Raw genomic sequence first — 19135 nt, 5'->3', positions numbered from 1 at the left:
AGGGATGGAGTGATGACATTGGTGGACAAAGGAAGGGCAGCTGATATCATCTACCTGGGCTTGTGCAAGGCCTTTGACAAGGTCCCAAACTACATCCTTATCTCTTAATTGAAGAGAGATAGGTTTGAAGGCTGGACTATTAAGTGGATGAAGACTTTGTTGGATGGTCACAGCCAGAGGGTTGTTGTCAAGGCTCTGTGTCCACGTGGAGGCCAGGCATGAGTGGTGCCCCTCAGTGGTCTGTCTCTAGACCAGTGCTCTTGCAGCCCAGAAGACCAACAGTATACCCCTCAAAAGAGGGGTGGCAGCAGGGCAGCTCACTGTTCCCCTCTGCTGTTCATTGTCCCCTTCTCATCTGTTTATTTTTCATAATTAAGGACAAAATAAAATTAGAAAAAAGAAGCCATTGTGTTATCAAAATGTAAAGAAAACACAAAAGACACACTGGAGAAATATCTTAAACAGTTTTTACCCACTACAATGTCAATATCTAAGTGGGGGTAGGTTAGTTATTCTGTGTGTTTCAAAACAAAACATGATTTTGTAATGAGACCAGTGGTTTAGGGTACACTGCTGGATAAATTTGGGTGTCAGCTTCCGCTTAGCATTTCATATAAGGCAGTACTTTTCCAGTCCATGCAGGAAAGATTCTCAGCGTCACTGGCCATTGGGTGCAAAGTTTTGCTGAAGAGGAAATGAAATACTCATGATCTGTAGCAATCATTTGAAAAGTTGGTACTTACTTCAAAGAAGACATTTTGAATAAAACAACAGTAGCTATTGCCATTCTTAGCATTCCTTACTTGGTATCTTGACTGAAAACTGATGCCGTGTGAATTTAATTAATGTGACACTTCAGCTATCACACATGCGCAGGTGTTTAAGCATAGTGTAGGAGAGGAAGTCCATGATAAACATAGCATCCTTTCTGTGGAGACATGTAAACAAGCTGGGGCCTTGAGCTATTTTATCATCACTATTTTTAACTCTGGTAGAAATGTAGTGTTCAGGAAATTGTCTTTCTAGTCATTTGATGAAGTAGTGGTCAGAAATTAATAAAGGCTTTCTTGCATCCATAGCAGAAATAATTTATGCTATCTTGACCAGATGAGAATTTACAGTTGCTACAGTTGGACTCTTTATATAAGGATAGAGTTTTTTTAACTGTAAATCTGGTCTGTCCACATTTCACTTCAATCCACAGGGCAGAAAGGAGAAAAGTGTGTTGCTGCTCATCCTTCTATAAGCTAGCAAATTTGGCATGAAAAGCACAAATAATGCCTATTTACATTTTAATTCTTTCAGAATATCTCATGTGACATATCACATCTAGTTACCCAGGATTATTGGGCCTTACCACCAAATTTGCTGAGACATTTATTACGGCATTCATTTGTCAAATAATTAAGTCTAACATATCTTTCCACGTGTTTTATATGCATTTGTTTCTGTTTTCTGTCATAGGTCCAAGCTGTTTTGCGAAGACACTGGAATCAGTACAAAATCCAGTTTGAGCACAGTTTCAGCCACTCAGATGCTATGCGCACCGTCTCCTATACAGTATCAACAATCAGTGATGTTCAAGGCTACAGCTACAATCACGACTGTACCAGCGAACATTTAAATGGCAAGGGCTATCATGACACGGAGAGTGTAGTTTTAAAAACTGAAAAGCTCTATGGTTGACTGAAAAGACTCTGCATATGCCAGTGTTCACCCTCATAGTTTATGAACTTGAAGTTTGATTTAATGACTTAATGGCCAGAAGATTTTATCTAACTTGGAGTATGATTTTCTCCTGAATGATGCAAACTAAAACAACACATTTTTGTATGTATATATACATGTGTTTCTGTTTATGTCTATTGATATAGTATGGACATCCATACATACATATATAGCTAGGTAGATATATGTGCATTTATATAAGCATACAAACTTTGCCTCTTCAGTTTCTACTATGTAGACAAAGTTGGCAATTTTTTGTACAAAGGGAATCAATGAATGAAGGATTTTGTATTTTCTTGGAAGTTCGTATAAAGACTGGGTTGTACTGAAGCCACTTCATTTGTCTATAGAAACTTAGGGTGTAAATACCATACTGTATTGTCTTAATTAAACCTAAAAGTGAACAAAGGAAAATTGTTAAAATAGGTGCAATAGTTACAGAAGAATGTCCAGGTTAATTTTATGTCCAGCATTTGATTGCCAAAAACATACAAAAAACAAAAACAAAAACAAAAAATGCCAACAGTTATTCTAAGATAATAGTCTCATGACATTAATGCTGAACCAGTTCGATTTTGCAACTGTTTTTAATGAAACATCAGAGATGCTAGTGCAAGTCTAAGATTCTATTTACTTGTGTATTGCAGCATAACAGTTTACAGCAAGCCTTGAACGATTTTATTTAAACTGTTTTCGTATACACAGGAGTGTCTCCTCCTCCTCAAGCTTATGAATGCACATGAGATCAATGATGAAGCCTTACTGAAAAGTAAGAAAGAGTACAGAAAGAATAGTAACCCGAATACCTGTAAATCCATCTCAATGTTACATTAATTCAAGCTGATGGAACTTCGCTGTGTGCTTAAGCACTTTACTCTGCTGGGAAAAATCATGTACAGATTTTGTTGTAGCCATGTTATTTGTTTTGTTTTTCTTTTAAGTATTTCTGTGGCCAATATGCTTGATAAAATTATTCCTTCGGTTTGGGGGACAATGTTTTGTTTAAGTTTGTGGCTTGTTTAGTCAGAGAAAAGCAGACCGGACTGAACACAGTGCAAATGATACGCTACCTTTAAAGCCAGTGTATGAGGTAGATTAATCAAGTAAATTAATGTCAATAACATATTATTCCATTGTTTTGAAAATCCAGTATAGGATTTACCTTAGAAAACTTTAAGGATTAAGCATTTTAATATTATTTGAGGGGTGCTTGATTCAGAACAGTTCTTTTTAAGAAAGTTGTTTCTTTGGTTCTACTGGTTTATAGAGGTCTCAGTGAAAAATGAGAAGGTTGTGGAGAAGGTATTGAAAAAATATGTCTGTGTTTGTACGTCTTTATACTTTAAAGAAAGAGTAGTTATCTTAAGTGAAACAAAATGTTCAAGTATAAGAAATGAATTTGTATAAGTAAGTCTTACTAAAAAGCTCAGAAGTAGAAAAAGATTTTATAAGTCTGTTTTGCAGAAAGTCTACTTCAAAGTTGGAGGAGAAAAAAAGAAGAGTGGATAGAGGAGCTTATCAACAATTACAATGCTAACATGCATCAGGTAAGCAAGTCAAAAAACTGACAGCTTTTTCTGAAACCACTTTACTTCTAAGTACTTAATTTTGTTTATGAAGAACTTGACTTTTACATCTAAACACTTCTGTCAGTAGCCTTTCTATAGGCTTCATTAACATAGAATTAATTTGCTGTCTCGGTGTTTATTATTTTGTAACTTTATAAGGCTTCACATGCTTTGCATTTAGAAGGAAAATGTTAGGAGGATGCAGTAAATTCGTGCTACTTGCACTTTTTGTGTTTTTTTAATATTTCTTTTGTCTAGAATTTGAATTTAGAGTTTTGTTAATGATGTAGTTTCATGATACAGAATCTCAGCTAAGATATTAAAATCAAGATTTCTGTTAATCTACAAGGCTATCTGCTCGAGTGGTGGAAATAACATGAAAAATCAGTTGGATGCTGTACTAGAGTAGTGTAAAATCTGAAAATACTGTCTCACAGCATCTGATGATGGTATCTATTCCAACACGATTAGAAGTTGGTTACAACTCAACTTGCTCATTTTTTTAATAAGTAATTAAGTAATTAAGCTTTACTTAAGAATCTTTGCAATGTTCCAAAAATGGAATATTTACTGGTATAAATCTTTGAGTTCCAAGTTTAGAATCAGTGGGTACCAGCTGAGAATCAAAGCCTATGCAGATACTTGTATATTGGAAAGTGCTTCACAGTCCTGTATGGTGTATTATGTGACAATTATTTCAGTGGTACCTGGTGGGTTGTTACAGTTAAAATGTAACAACTGAGATAGATTTTGAATTCAGTTTACTTCTCAGCTAGGCAGTTAAAATTAAATTTAAAAGCCTGCAAATTTGTGTCTTTTAATACAAAGTACTAAATGCTAGTAGCTCAATGTCCTCTGCTGAGAGACACTTGTAATTCAGTGGGGGAGACTGCTTTTCCACAGAAACTATCCTGCTACTAGGTGGACAGTCACAGCATGTTTCTAGGTGCACTTTTGAAACGGTAACACAGCAAGCTGGATATGCAAGAAAACATTCGTGGCTGTACAGGGAGAGTACATTCCCTCCTCCTCATGAGGTTCTAGTTTGCATCGAAAATTATAAATTCCATATTTTGTCTTCCTACCTCTCCTTTTTCAGTTCCTACATAGCAAAGAGTAGAGTCTGCTTCTTAATTTATTCTTTTTTTTTTTTTTTTTTGGTCACTATAAATTAAAATCAAATCTTTCTGCTGAGATTTCTTCTTGTGGGTTATATTCTACTTTATTGGAATACTGTAGTCATTGCCTGTAATGTCTGGAATGGAAGAAAACTTTTGGGGGGCTGTGAGATTCTTTTCAACAGGCAGACAGTTATCTATCATTGTTATTTGCTCTTTTGTTATTTACTGAGCACTTATTGTATCACTTTGAAGGGGGCTACAAAAATGCTTGTCTTACATTTAGTATATGGAACTCTACAACGTTAGTTATATATTAAATGGAATGTCTATTTTTAATGCTACTGTCATCAATTAGTAAATGCCACAGTTTGATTCTCCACTGCAGGGTCCCCTCAGTTTATTATTACAGTGAAATATTACCAGCTATTCTATGTATTTTTTTTTTTCATTGTGACGATCTCTTAGAGTGCTTGGCTGTAGAAATGCTGCAACACATACTCTTGTTCATGTTGTGAAACATTTGGGCTGGAAACCCGATAACATTCAAATATTGTACTGTGTAAATAAGACTAATAGAAGCTATAGCATTGTATTTATTGCTTCCACTAAGAATGAAATAGAAAGAAAGGTGAAAAGTTATTTTTTGGTTGTGCTTTATTTTCACTTCTTTCATATGAGTCATAACACATTTTATTTGCAGAAAGAAATATTATGTTTGCGATCAATAAAATATTACTACATTTATACAGATTTCATGTTCTATTATGGAAATAACTTTCACGTATATATTCAAATATAGAAATAGGCTTTCACTGATGCCTTAACTGTGTGTTAATACTTTATTAACTCAGAGAGAAAGTCATTACAAGGAGTTACTAATAATTATTTAGTATTTGTTTGTTTACTTGGTGTTTAAAATTTTCCTTGTAATGCATAGTAGTGCACTGCATTTCTTGAGGAAGCCTCCACAGGTGTCAGTACAAGATGGCTGCACTTAAAATTGTTTACTAAATAACTTAATATTTAGTGGAAAAAAAAAATGCTATTCCATCATAAGCGGAGTAGAGGCTAAGGTAAATGCATCTTTTCATTTCATTGGTGTTCAACCAAACCCCAACCAAATAAGTTCCAAATCGCTTAGCTGTGCAGAAGCTGTTTTGTTCCATCAGGACCAGCTACAAGGCAAGTCACTGAAGGAATGAATGAGTTTTTTGGCTGACTTGTTGGTTTTTTGTGTTGTTTTTTTTTTCCCCCTTCAGATAGGGTTGATGGTGTCTGTACAATAGTATGAATGACATACATGTTTTAGATCTGTAGAACTGTATTTCTTGAGAATTCAAAAATAGCTAACTTTTAGATCATTAGTTACCAGTGTGTAATTGCTAAACATCTGAATGTTCTCAGCTGATTATCAAACCACTGAAATATAGATAGAAGGAATGCCAAAGTACATGAGCATTTATATTGCAACTCGAATTAAGTTACTACTCACCTTGTTACCCCTCAGTATGGGCACCAGCCATAGCATCATATGGGCACAGCAGTTATAGTATGGAAGCAAGTACAATTGCACTGGGCCAACTCAGATCTCCACCTACACTGCCCCAGGTCTTGATTTTTATAAGTTAATGGGGTTAAGTATATTTCTAACTACAGTGAACATTACATTTAGCCATCTATTTCCAAGTGAAACCTAAAGGAATCCTGGTGAACTTGATCAGTCATCAGAAACTGGGAAGGTGGGTGTTCCTTATGCATGACTTAAAGTAAATCGCGTTAAACTTAAAGCTGGATAAAGTTATGCTTCACTTTAGGACCATGTTTTTGTAGTGTTTGGGTAGTGTTTTCTGATTTGTTTGTTTGTTGTGGGTTGTTTTTATTTTTAACTAAAGCTACTGATACTCTCTTTTATCTATTTATTGCAGCTAAGGGTGTGGCTTACTGTTCTCTACCAATGCCTACTACCACTTGCTGCTTTTCTATGATACTGTAGCTACAGATTTCAAACTCTTACGTTTAACAATTTCATACACTTTGATATAAAAATATAGAAAAAGATGAAAAGCCATTCCTCCAAATCCAGACCTTATCACCTACATTTTGTCATTCTGTCCAGGAGTAGAAAAGTAACACGATATCCACAAAAACATGTGCATAAAAACACGCTACTTTGTACCTGAAAGAAGAACTGAAGATAGCTACCTAATCTTTGCAGATGAGTACACAGGGATTCCAAAACTTGTACTTTTATATTCATTTTAAAAGAGGAAATGCCTGTACAGCACAGGTATCTGTATAATATTAGAAGTGCCAGCAACTGTATTGGGTGGGGTGAGAACAAAGTTTGTATCACTTCTAGGTAAGTGTACACTGTACTCTCTATTCATCAAGAGTTACTAGTAAGCTTTTGAGAAAGGACAAGCTGAAACTAAATGCAAAGCTCTGCATCACAGCATGGTTGGTTTACAGCCACACTTGGTGTTTCAACCCATTCTATTCTGAAACAAGAATGAGCGAGAGAAGGAATAGGGGAAAGCAGATGCGTGTGCCAGCACACATTCCAGTCTGCAGGCATCTGGCTGCTAAAGGCCACCGTAAAGACTACACAGTGCAACAAGCTGATTGATAGATCACAGCAGAAGTAATGACGGTGGAAAGATATGCTCTTCTAAAACAGCAGGATAATTTGAAATGTATTGTACTTTGAGAGATCTAACGCTTCCTATTTATTTCTATGGAAAATACACCAGCTACAAAGAGCACATTAACACAATTTGATAGAGCAAATAATTAGTTAAAAAACACTTTTTCAGCATAGCACCACTGCAGGTGAAAATGCATAGCTACTGGTGAACAAGAGCCTGCATGCCATGCTCATACAACTCTGCACTAGCAGAGGTGACCCACTGTCACTACCGTGGAAATGAACCACCCATCACCTCACAGTGCTCACAGCCACTGTTTGGTCTCCATAAATATTCAGCAAGCATCAATGAATATCAGTGTCTGCCATTTTTTCCACATGGAGGAATTCAATGACACACCTTTGCTTCCTCAGCACTTCCATGCCAGATGCCATATTGTCAAACTGCCCCTCTGCTGCCATCTGTCACAAAGCAACAAATCATAACAGAATATTGGTGGGAAGGTTCAATTTCTACTGCCATACCACCAACCTTCACCTCTGACATCATAGGTCAACATCGTAAAGTAGGAAGATTTATAGAATCATAGAATCATCAAGGTTGGAAAGACCACTAAGATCATCTACTCCAACTGTCAATCCATCGCCACTGCACCACTAAACCATGTCACTCAGTGTCACACATACCTTTTTCTTGAACAACTCCAGGGATGGTAACTCCTCCACCTCCCGGAGCAGCCTGTTCCAATGCTTCACCTCTGTTTCTGAGAAGAAATTTTTCCCAGTATCCACCCTGAACCTCCAATGATGCAACTTAACTTAAAGCCAGTACCATAACTTTTGTAGCATCCCTCATAATAGCAATAAAACACAAAATTTATTTAACAAATAAGCAAACAAGTCTGGACACGGAAAACCTTAGGAAATTGTTTGTTATCTTTTTCAAATCTCACAAAATTGCCTGAGCAAGTTCTATCTATACATACTCTGCTCCTATACATTATACTCAACTAACAAAGGAAAAGATTTTTTTTTTCTTCTGCTACTTCATTCTTATATACTGCTACAATTCTCTTTCCGCAAGACAGGCCCTGCACTTTGATGAGCCTGTCTGGAATTTCAGAGCTGACGGCCTCCTGGTTGAAACTGGAATGATTCCTAACATCTCACAGCTGTATATTTTTAATAACATTTAAAACTGACTAAACAAACAATTTAGATTCATCCACATTAAGTTCATGCTGCATTTGAGACAAATGACATGTACGATTGCTTTTCAAATTAAACTTTTTTTTTATCAATACCCAAACTAAAAATTTGCACACTGAATTGTAAAGATATTTGTAACTTACAGTTTCTAATGACTATTTCCCCTTTTTCCCTCACAAGTCACAACTTTCTAAATGAAAGCTGTTACAAAGGGGAAAAATAGTTTCTGATTAGTGCTATACCACATAAACATTATCTTAGGTGAATTTAAACAGAATACAGAAAAAATCCAACTCTCTAATGCATGTTCTATGAAAAAGTATTTCAACATTGGTAATTACTGGTTTGAGATCACAAGGTTTTTCTGTAAGTTTACGTTTCAGAATCACAGATCACCGTTTCTGTGACAAACAGAAAAATGCCATAGAGAGAACAGAGAGCTGAAAACAAGTACTATGGTCCCTGATTAAAGCAAGCTTTCATGGCATGTGCATGCAGGTCAGCTGTGTTTTCCAGCTCTGCTGGAGCTAGAGTTGACTAACAATGCAAGCCACCTGCTGACTAGTGTAAGGTTATAGGCTTTCTTTCCCTGTCCTAAACAAGCATGCTGTTTTATGCAGAGAAATATTTTGAAGTTCATGGTAGGCCTATGGCCAGCACTCTAGACAAGGTTTAGAAATGAAACCTGAAGTTCTACAGCAAATATATACATAAAGAGATATCAACTGCACAAATTATTAAGGTAGAAAATGAGCTTGAGTATAAATACATACTTGCTTGGTTCCTTACTTTGATACTTGCAAATTAAACCTGACAAATGTGTGACTGTACCAGAAAAATTTCTTCCAAAGGTCCTCCATGCATTGGATATGCGTTGTTGCCAAACTGGTAGTTCCGCTGACACAGTGCAGCTATGTCGATGGTTGTCAGGTCTATTCCTTCCAAAGGATAGTCAGAGCTCGGTGTTGTGGATTCCACTGTATATGCAAAAGCTTTGCATATAAATATATGAGAAAAAAAAATCTGGATTTAATAGTGAACAATCTTTCAATCTTGCAAAACATGGATAACGCAGAACAGAAATACCTGTCAAACACTTCTTTGTTCTTATGCACAATTGTCAACGGTTTAAGGGCGTTAGGCCCGATTCCGTGACAAAGGGGACGGGGGACCCAAGGGCCCACGTCCCGGGAAAAGGGGAAAGGGGAAAAGGGTAGGGAGATGGCCCTGAGAGCAAAGAACAGCGGCAACAATCTGAGGAGAAACAAACTAATTTACTAAATAAAATATCGGAATGCAAAACAACACACTATAATACAATATAATTACAATTTAAGCTGATAAATTCAATACAGAGAGAGAGAATGTCCCAAAATCAAGGTAGGCCTTACTCTACTACCGACGATAAGACGGCTGGAGAGCGAAGTGCTGCCAAGACGAGAGACGGCGGAAAAAGGGACGAGGTCTTGTGATCTGCAAGTTTTTATACTGCGAGCTTCTATCTTTTCCCTCCGGCTGGAAAATGGTAACAAAGGAGCAAAGTGCCGTGGGGACTGTAGTAGTCCTTCTCTTCTGAGAACCAGGTACATTCACTACATGATGTTATGATGTGGAATACCAATAACCGAAAATCATAAAACCATGACAACAATGATGGATGATAAAACCATTATTGGGTTTATTACGCTTAAAGTAAAGGTAAAGGATAGAACTATTTTGCGCTTTTTTTTATAGTTGTGTTATAGAAGGGTTTAAAAATGAAGTACTTTTGCCTTTCATGCAATACATTTATATGCTTAGACTTCGTCTCAAAATTCCACTTGCCTTATTTTTTCTGACATCAGTAAAGAACTAGGAACACAAATGCTCAATCATATTTTATTTGGTTAAATTTGAATATGAGCTAAATGCCTACATTTAACAGAGAGCTCAAAAGTGCGTTTGGCTATATGTCCCAGAAGGCTCTGTGGCTGTATATTCCACAGAACACAATCTCAGTTGTTTCTACTATTCACAAGGAACTTGCATCTTGCAATTCCTAATGGAAGCCAGGAGTTGTTAAGTATGGGCTCCTTTCATGACATTTTGGGCAGACGATGCCAGCAAGGATTTCCTTGTTCAAGAGCCTCTTTCAGTATTCTGTGAGCAGATTGTCATCATGGATACTTCAGAATCTGAGATAATGAAATTCACAGAAAACAGCCACAGATGGCTTGAAAAATTGTAACAAAACTGTATTAATATTCTGGGGATTGTTAAAGATACGGTGATACTGCAATATTTCTTATTCACAAAGCTCTTAAAAATCATCTCAGTTTAGCATAATTGTAATATGCTTTTTCCAGATGCTGCAATAGGCTGACTACAATAACTAATAAAATTAGAATATCAATTCCTTCTGTAGCTTTTTTTTAAGCAAATTTCTGTAGTGAAAGTAATTCAGATAGTTTCAAGGTTTGGATGCTGACTCAGATAGTCCTTTCCAGTCCAATGCTGTATTTGCCACAAGGAACACAAAATGTTTCTTTTTCTGACAGTAGCTTATTTTTTTCTTATTCGTTTAAAGCTAATCACTTTTTCTTTCCTTCTTATTTTTCCCTACAGGGACTTGTTTTAAGTCAGGAGTGCTGCTTGCCTTCTCTAACTGTAATTAAGAAGGTGATTAGAGAGATTTGTAATTGAAATATAAGGAAAACTTAAATAAGAAATACAAATCATCAGGATGCCTCCAAATAAAGAAGAAAAATATGGAAAGCAACAATAGAAACGTTAGTACCAGAATTTTAGAAACGTGTTTTCATTACAGATAACATCAATAGCAGTGTATACACTGCATGTTATTTCATTGTATAATGTAAAAATTAGTTTTGAGAAGTTGTTTAACATTTATTGGGAAATAAAAACACTTAAAAAGCAAACTAACAAAGAAAACATACATTTTTTTGAAGTTCTAAGAAAATATTTTGCGTTCTACCCCTTACTCTGCTTCCCACCATCTTTCTCTGACCTCAGTATTTCACTGGTATTCATTGACATAACCTCTTATTCTACCTCTCCTTATTATTCACCAAACACCAGTACACAGAGGGTATTCTACCACCAGCTGTCTCTAAAGCCTTGGCAATTGGAGCTACTATTGCTCCCACCCAGCTGTTCAGAGACCAAAGGAGGAGAGCGATAAGCACATCATGATTACTCAAAGACTGTTTTGGTTGAGGTACACCTGGCACAAGAATGAAGCTAGCTAAGCCTCAGAGAGTCTCTAACTCATACACATTTGCTCAGTGAAGTTGTTTTGGCACTGGGGGGTAACTGACTTTATGCCTTCCTGCAAGGAAGAATTCACTGAGCTGGTTTTCTGGCTGGGGTCTCATCTCTGTCCTGTGGAATCTCTGGCCTTCTCTTCAACCATTCCCAGTTTATACCTTTTTAATGCTGTTGAAACAACTAAAGGGAGAAGGAATCTCCATTGGTTTCTACATGCAGAGGCAGCTGCAAGTTGATAGCCAGACAAATCTAAGAATTCATCGTATTTCTAATCCAGCAGAAGCGTGAAATAAATAAAGTATGAAATGACTAACCATTCATGGATGGTATGAACACTCTGAAGGCCAGTGGAAATACTTCAAATACACAAAGACAATGTTAGCCTGGAAAGCCATAGGAGTGATGTTACATTCCATACCTGCATGGCATGAAAAGAAAAAAATAAATAAAAAAAACCAAACACATGTATGACATGTAAATGATTTAAAAACTACAATACCAGCTCTTCTATCAAAGAAAAGTACTTTAAAATAAAGAAAAATTGAATACAACTCTATCTGCAGACATAATCCATTCTCCTTCCAGGTCCACACATGCTATTGAGAGAAAATGTTAAAAGGGAGGTTGAAGTTTCTTCCATTAGTACAGTGGATATTGCACATACATTTAAGAAAAAGGATAGGGTAATTTTACACACACTTCTCCCTTTTCTTTCCTTGAATTCCTTCTGTCCCTTCTTCTCTTCACAACAGAATATCATCTCATCTTGCTTTAACTTCTGCAGTTCTACATGATGAAATCCTTAGATATCCAGTCCAGTTCCCGACAATGGGTGCAAAGATTAAGAAATTATTCCTATTTCTGTTAAAACAATGCTTACTGGCAAAGTTATGTACTGTAGAATTTCTAGACTGGACAAGATGATTCCCACAGACTTAAGTTAATCATTTTAAGTAAGATGTTTAGACTAACTTAACTGTCTAAAAATAAGCACAACCATTTCATAGGCTGAAAATACATTTTTTTTTTAAAATGGTCTGCAGCTGAAAGCAATAATATAGGAATGCAGTGAAAATGACTAGTTCAGCAGTGTTTCATTTTAAACTGTAAGTAAACTCCACAGAAATAGAATGGTTTTGGATTAAATAAAAGTGAACGTGCATCATAAAATTAAAAAATAAAAATAAAATCAAGTTTACCCTGCTTGATTTCACCTAATCCTTGAATTTATATGTCATCACATTCGCACATCAACAGCATTGAACACCATTTTGGCTCTCAACAACCACTATGAGATCACAGATATCAACAAATATGCAGGATTGATTTTGACCAGCTAACTTTGCAATACCTTATTGTAACTTTATAATTTTTGCACCATCTTTGTTTGAAGTACTATACATTTATTTCAGAGCAGCTATTAGAAGTAGCATTGAACATTTACAGTTTTCATTTACGTGGAGGATAAACATGAGATTTTAAAGCGCATAACTTGTTACAGAGTTAAAGAGGTCTACTGACCAAAAGGGCATGTTTTTCTAAAACAGAGGATATACCAGCTGTGTGCACATACTGATAACGGGTAACGTACTTAGAGAGATACACCCAGGGAATCATAATTTTCTTGAAGTTGCAAATAATAGATAATTACCAGAGAATGTGAGCTACCACAAAGGGACAGAATATGCTCTAAAGAACATTAAAATATATCATGAAAAATCAAATTAACAGTGCTTTCAGAAAACTCAAGCAAACATCCAAATTTTTACATTTTCCAGGCCTTTTGTATTATGTTTTCAGGCCCACAGAGAACTGAGAGTGCAACGAAGTTTTAAAATTACAATATGTCCATCAAGTTCCAGGGTACAGCTGGAAAAGAACACAGGAGTATCTAGCAAAAGTGCCTACCACTGTCGCTAAAATTGGAGCTTTTTTCACTGCTGCCTCATTGCAATCACTTTTAAGATAGTGAATCTCCTTTTCTGGTCACAGTGTGACTTTGAACCTCCCAGAAAATGTCCTGCTAGCTGGCAATTACAAGTGCAAGATCACACTTCATTACATTAGAGTGATGTTTAAATTTAAAGATGATCCTGGCAGACATTACTGTTTCCTCATCTTGATATTTTAGCTGTCAGACAATGTAGCTCATACAATATACTAAATATGCACAAAATATGATTCAATACCTTATTTTGAATGCTGAAGGCGGCCAAACTTTTTCCAATGTGCAGTATCGTCTTTAGTATAACAGTTTCAAAATTGAGAATGTGAGACCCCCAGTAACAAATGGATATTGTGTGCAGTGTGCTGCCATTTCAGTGATGACAGAAAGCATAGTTCAGCAAAAGAAGATCTTGCTTTTCCCCATTTGCTCTGAACTTGTCATTTTCTCTTTGCAAGCTTTGTTCATCATCTGTAACTACTTAGCATGGCCACATGATTGGGAATTATAATATCATTCTCCCTCCATTTATGTGTCACTAAAATTACTCAACTTTGCTGTTTGATTCAAAGTCAGTTCATCTGCAGAGTATTTTAACTGTCTCTGAAGTGCAGTCCCAAGATTATGTGAGCCTCCAACATACTGAAGGCTACAACGGAACTGAACCTGTTCTTCCAGAGTGACAGAAAGCCATAGGCAGCACCTGAACTCTTGAGGTACTTCAGTCAAGATCCAATTTACCTGTCAGTACGGGGCTTCTTGGCAGTAAATAGATTCAGGTTTCCTCTTCAGTCCACACTGTCTTGTGTTAGATTATTCTTGTATTCTTGTCCTGTAAGCCATGCAGAGACATTTGCAAGGAAAGAGCTCTTTGAGATTTCTGTCTCTTCTGTGAATTTGAACAAGACCAAGCATACTCTGATCATTTTGTTCAGTTTCCTTGCTTCATTTCAGTCAGTCTATCTTGGCTCTTTTTAAGAGCCAAGCTGTTCTTTTCACCACCATCATTTTTTTTTTTTTTTTTTTAAAAAAAAAGCTTTTTAATACAAAAGGCCATTGCAGTTAACCAGAATAGTTACCCCAGACTAACTGTTCCAGAATGCTCCTTCCAGAGACTTTCTTCAGAATAAAAGAGGGTTCTGTGTTTTTATTCTGCTTGCTTTACTCGTGCTGGAATAAAACCTTTTAACCATTTTTTTTCCTGAAGTATTTACTTTGGTAAATTTCCAAGTACAGTTGTTCTATCAGTAGCTAATAGGGAAGCAAAACATAAGGTTCTTCAAGACTCCAAGGCATATTTTGGATCTGTAAATCAGCATTCACTCATTCACTATATTAGGTCCTTGAAGAATCTTTGTTTAATATTTTTGTGCTATAAAATTATTGCTCTTGTACAATTGCCACAAGACTCCATATCTGATACTGCCCACCACTCAGCAAATAGTCATGATAGTAAAACATACTAAACACATCTATATTTGATATAAGACAGAGTGAAAAATTGTTACAGAGAACTTAAAATTTAAGAATTCAAAAACAGAGTCACGAAATTTTTGTGAGGGTGTATTTTACAAATGCACAAAAGCACAGAAACTGCAATCAATATTTGCAAGAGCACTAACATGGACTGTATTCTCAGGCCAGTTCTTTTCTAACTTTGGCTTTATTCCTATGTTACAGTTCTGAACTCAGTATACTTCAAAATATCTGATATCGGAATCTTGCCCCAAGAGGCAACCTACTGGGAGAGAGAAGAAAAAAAACACATATAGTTCTCAATTTAGTTCATATTCTTACAATGTGATTTTTTTAATAGTAGCAACTGAGTGGGTTAATCAACAAGCTTTCAATCAGCAAAAAGCTCTAAGCAATTGAATCTGTTAAAATTCTCAAGATGTGTTATCTGTGCGAGCCTCTGGCATATTACAATTTGTCCTATTCCAGGCTATACCCAAGTGAAACTGATTTGTCATATAAGGAGAAGTCTGAAACAAATATATCAGGGGAAATCAGTGCCCTTCATAGAGAAGTAGTAGTGAAATTTCTGCCACTTGTCAATCTTACTTCTGGGATCTCCATCAAAGGGGGTTTGTCAGTATCTGAAATACGAGGTTCTAAGTAGAATGGCAATAAGATGTATATTACAGACTACTCTCAATTTCTATAAGTATAGAAGAAATGCAGTATTTAAATCCCCACTGAAAAATAAATCATTTATTTATTTATCTTATTTTCTGGATAACAGTTTCCAAATATTCAAATATTGAGGAAATACTGAAGGAAAGAATTGTTTACTTATAGAACAAGAAGTTATTTACTAAAGAATTATTTTACTGGGATATAGAGTCATTATTTTTAGTAGACTATCATAAAAAAAAAAATCCCTCATCAATGGAACAAGACTCCCCTCTCTCTGCGGTTTTGCCATTTTAGCCAACAAATCTTGGGTTTACTTTTCCCCGATATTTTCCTTTTTTCACTCATTTCAAATCCATTAGATAAAAGCTATACTCATTAAACACGTCATAGTTGCTGATTCAGATCCCTGATTTTAAACTTCTGATTGCAGTATAGGTCTATAATAATAAATAACATAAGTCCCATCTACCAGTGAAATCTGTTCTAAATGCAAATTGCTAATTTCCTACCAGCTGTTTTCTTCAAATTCTAGAGCCATCTTTTTCAAATGCTTTGGACAGATTTGTTTTCCTTCAAACTCTTTCAAATACATTATTTAATCCTCATGTAGACCATGTAACAGCTGTGTTGAATGAACTAATGAACTCTAAAGAATTATGCTTTAGTAGTTTATATTACTACCCTTAGCTCCAGCTCCAGCTGCCCTAACAATGTCAGACCACTGGCATATTAGAGGAGAAACCATATTATCAGTGTTTCCATACTGAACTATTTCATTTATGTACTAGATACAACAATGCAGATGTAGATTGCCAGTTAACCCCTTCTATCGTGTCCCATTTCAGCTTAAAAACAATTAATGTGCACTTTAATTTTTCTCATGTACTTCAAAATTATGTAGTACACAGACTTGAAATTAAGCAGGCTATTTAAATTTATCTCATTTCTGGTAAAAAGAAATATATATATCACCTAAATATCTTTAAACAAACACATCCCCAGTTTATATAGTACACATAAGTAGATAATGTTTAAGGCACGTAACAATGTGCTCGTTATGCTTTTTTAGAAAGAATAGCAAACTGTGTTTACAACTTAAATAATATTTTGGATTTTCTCATCTTGAGCAGTAGTTTGAGATTTTATCAAGAAATGTTGAACATAACACTTGTACTTTACGCAAAATCAGACAACTGTTTGTGTTTTCTATTGTTATCCAAATCAGACAAATGGTTTGGACTCTGAAACTAGAATTTTCAACTCCTTTAACCATTTCAGTTTTATGTTCAGTCTAATAATAATGCTTTTGTGTCTAAAAAATTTATCTTTCTTCTCTTGGAAAAGACTTTGCCAGGATAATTTTCACAATAGAAATTTTTGCTTTTGGACAATTTCAATCAACATAGACCTTCCATGAATCCAGACTTATTTTTCCCCCAGCCCAACCCAATTAGCTTAGAAATCTTTTTCTTAATCTCATCATAATTGCAGTAAGTTTTATTAGTGTCTCTACTGCACAAGATGCTGAGTTCTGCTGACAGAAGTACTGTGCCAGTATTCTTGTTGTCCCAGTAACAAAACTGCTCTGACTAGTCACTAAGACTTCTGTCCAAATCTCAGACCATTGCAAAACAGCAGTGTGAGACTGCTGAGTAATGCAGCTAGACTAAGAAAAAACATCTCCAAAAAGGCCACCATACAAAGCAATCCATACACACCATTAGTTAAGGCAGGGAAGGAAAATTTATTTGACCTACTTATACATTTTTACACATTCACTTCTTTCTCTGAAGTGAATTATTAGATCCAGTAACATAAGTTACATAAGTTTAATGATAACCTGACATTTCTGTTTCTTCCCGAAGTTGTTCTGAGCTTCTGTGGAGGTCTCTGGTTTCCACTTTTAATTAACTAAATCCTTGTGATGTTACATTTGCCTTGTGTCATGCAACATACTTGAAATACTAAAGAGAACATGAAGCCTTCCGTAACAGGGAGTCCAAAAGTCCACACATTTTTGTTCTGCTTTTTTGTTTAAATTAGAACAGAAAAGGAACATCTATTGAAAAATTTTTATTAAAAATTACATTTGGAAAGATAGTTAAAGAAGTATTTATTTAAATAGTTTGAATCTGTTCACACAAGGCACTTTTAAAGTTTTTGTCCTCTCCCACAAAGTACCTTTTTTTTTTTTTTTTTTTTTAAATTCTACCAAATTATCATAAATACTTAACTGTGGGCACAACAGTGCTAAGCTCTGCTTATAGCTTTCTTCATGTTACCTACAGAATGAGTATAATGGTACAAAACTTGAAGGTACATTCACGGAGATGTTTAAAAAGAATGTTCAAGAGGCTACATACATTTATAATAATAAATAAATAACAGATTGTCCCTAAACTTTAAATTATTAAAAATACAAATTATTTGCATCTTCATCAGTATATTATGAGCTTCTCTGTTGCATTATTCATAGTATTTATGTTGTGTGTTAAGGCCATGCATGGTATTAGCTAGAGCAGGCTGAAGATGATTGCTGTACTGAAGTAAGACTAAAGATTAATTTGACACAGTGTCAAATTCTTCAATCCATAATATGAACAACTATGTTTGTGAATTTGTGTGTGAAGGCAAAAAGTTAAAACAGACACACGCATACATGCACACACACAAAAAAATCGAATTTACCCATGGGCATCAAAAAGCTTCCCCAGAGCTAGATTTTTCTCTGAAGAAAGGGACTTTTGATGCTTGTTGTGTATGTTGTGTGAATTTTCTCCTGGGTGGCTGCTTTATTCTTACTGACAGCAGCAGAGTATGATCTCTGAACAGTGACTGAATTGTTCTGACTGTTCTCCAATTTTTTCACTATTTCAGTTCCTTAAATTGTATAAACAGCAATCCTTAGCATTGCAATTTTTGTGATCCAAACTCAATATCTGACAAAAAGCAACAGAAGATCCAGGGGCAATACACCGTTGTCCCCAAGCTAGAGATTTTCTAATTACTTGTCTTAAGAGGATCAGGAGGAAAGGAATTTCCTCCAAACAGATGACTGAGCTACTGAGCCAGGAAATAGTATTACTGCCTACCATATGTTATATATTTTAGATGTATCTAGAATTTTTCATTCCATTTTCAATTTTTCATTTTTCCATTGCAGATAGTCTTTCTGGGGGTGAATCATTCTATTTATGAGTTACTGAAGACACAAAGTTGAAAATATATGTTTTTCTTACATTAAGATCATATGCCTTTTGATGGAAGAGTTGGAAAAAAGAGTGTTTGATAATTGAATTACTGTGCTTCCATACTGAAGTCACTTCCTGATAAGCAGCCAAATTTGTTTTATAAAATAAATAAATGAGAGAGCTTGAATAACTCAGTCTTCTTGGCTGGTCACAATTGGTGCTGTATTAGTCTGACTAATACTAGAATAATACTGCTGCAAAGTCTAATACCTCACTCCAAAATAATATGCAGAATTCAGCTACAAATCCAACTGTCAAAGACA

At 35.5% G+C, this 19135-nt stretch overlaps 1 protein-coding gene across 2 annotated transcripts in view; it reads left to right on the top strand.

Annotated features, from left to right (window-relative positions):
• Positions 1–11188, top strand: part of CALCRL (calcitonin receptor like receptor) — a 71763-nt gene extending 60575 nt beyond the window's left edge. The window contains exons 14-15 of one of the 2 annotated variants that reach the window (XR_002439217.1): positions 1465–3275; positions 10875–11188. Coding sequence is in view for 1 of the 2 variants with exons in the window: in XM_021398180.1 (XP_021253855.1) it covers positions 1465–1686 (222 nt within the window). In the remaining variant the exon portion in view is untranslated. Of the gene's footprint in view, positions 1–1464; positions 5168–10874 lie in introns of those variants that run through there. The other variant, XM_021398180.1, reaches the window with a different exon arrangement.

This window comes from Numida meleagris, chromosome 5 (assembly GCF_002078875.1).
Source record: "Numida meleagris isolate 19003 breed g44 Domestic line chromosome 5, NumMel1.0, whole genome shotgun sequence".
Taxonomy (NCBI): Eukaryota; Metazoa; Chordata; class Aves; order Galliformes; family Numididae; genus Numida; species Numida meleagris.
Note: the sequence above shows the minus strand (reverse complement) of the source record. Positions and strands in the feature narration are given on the sequence as shown.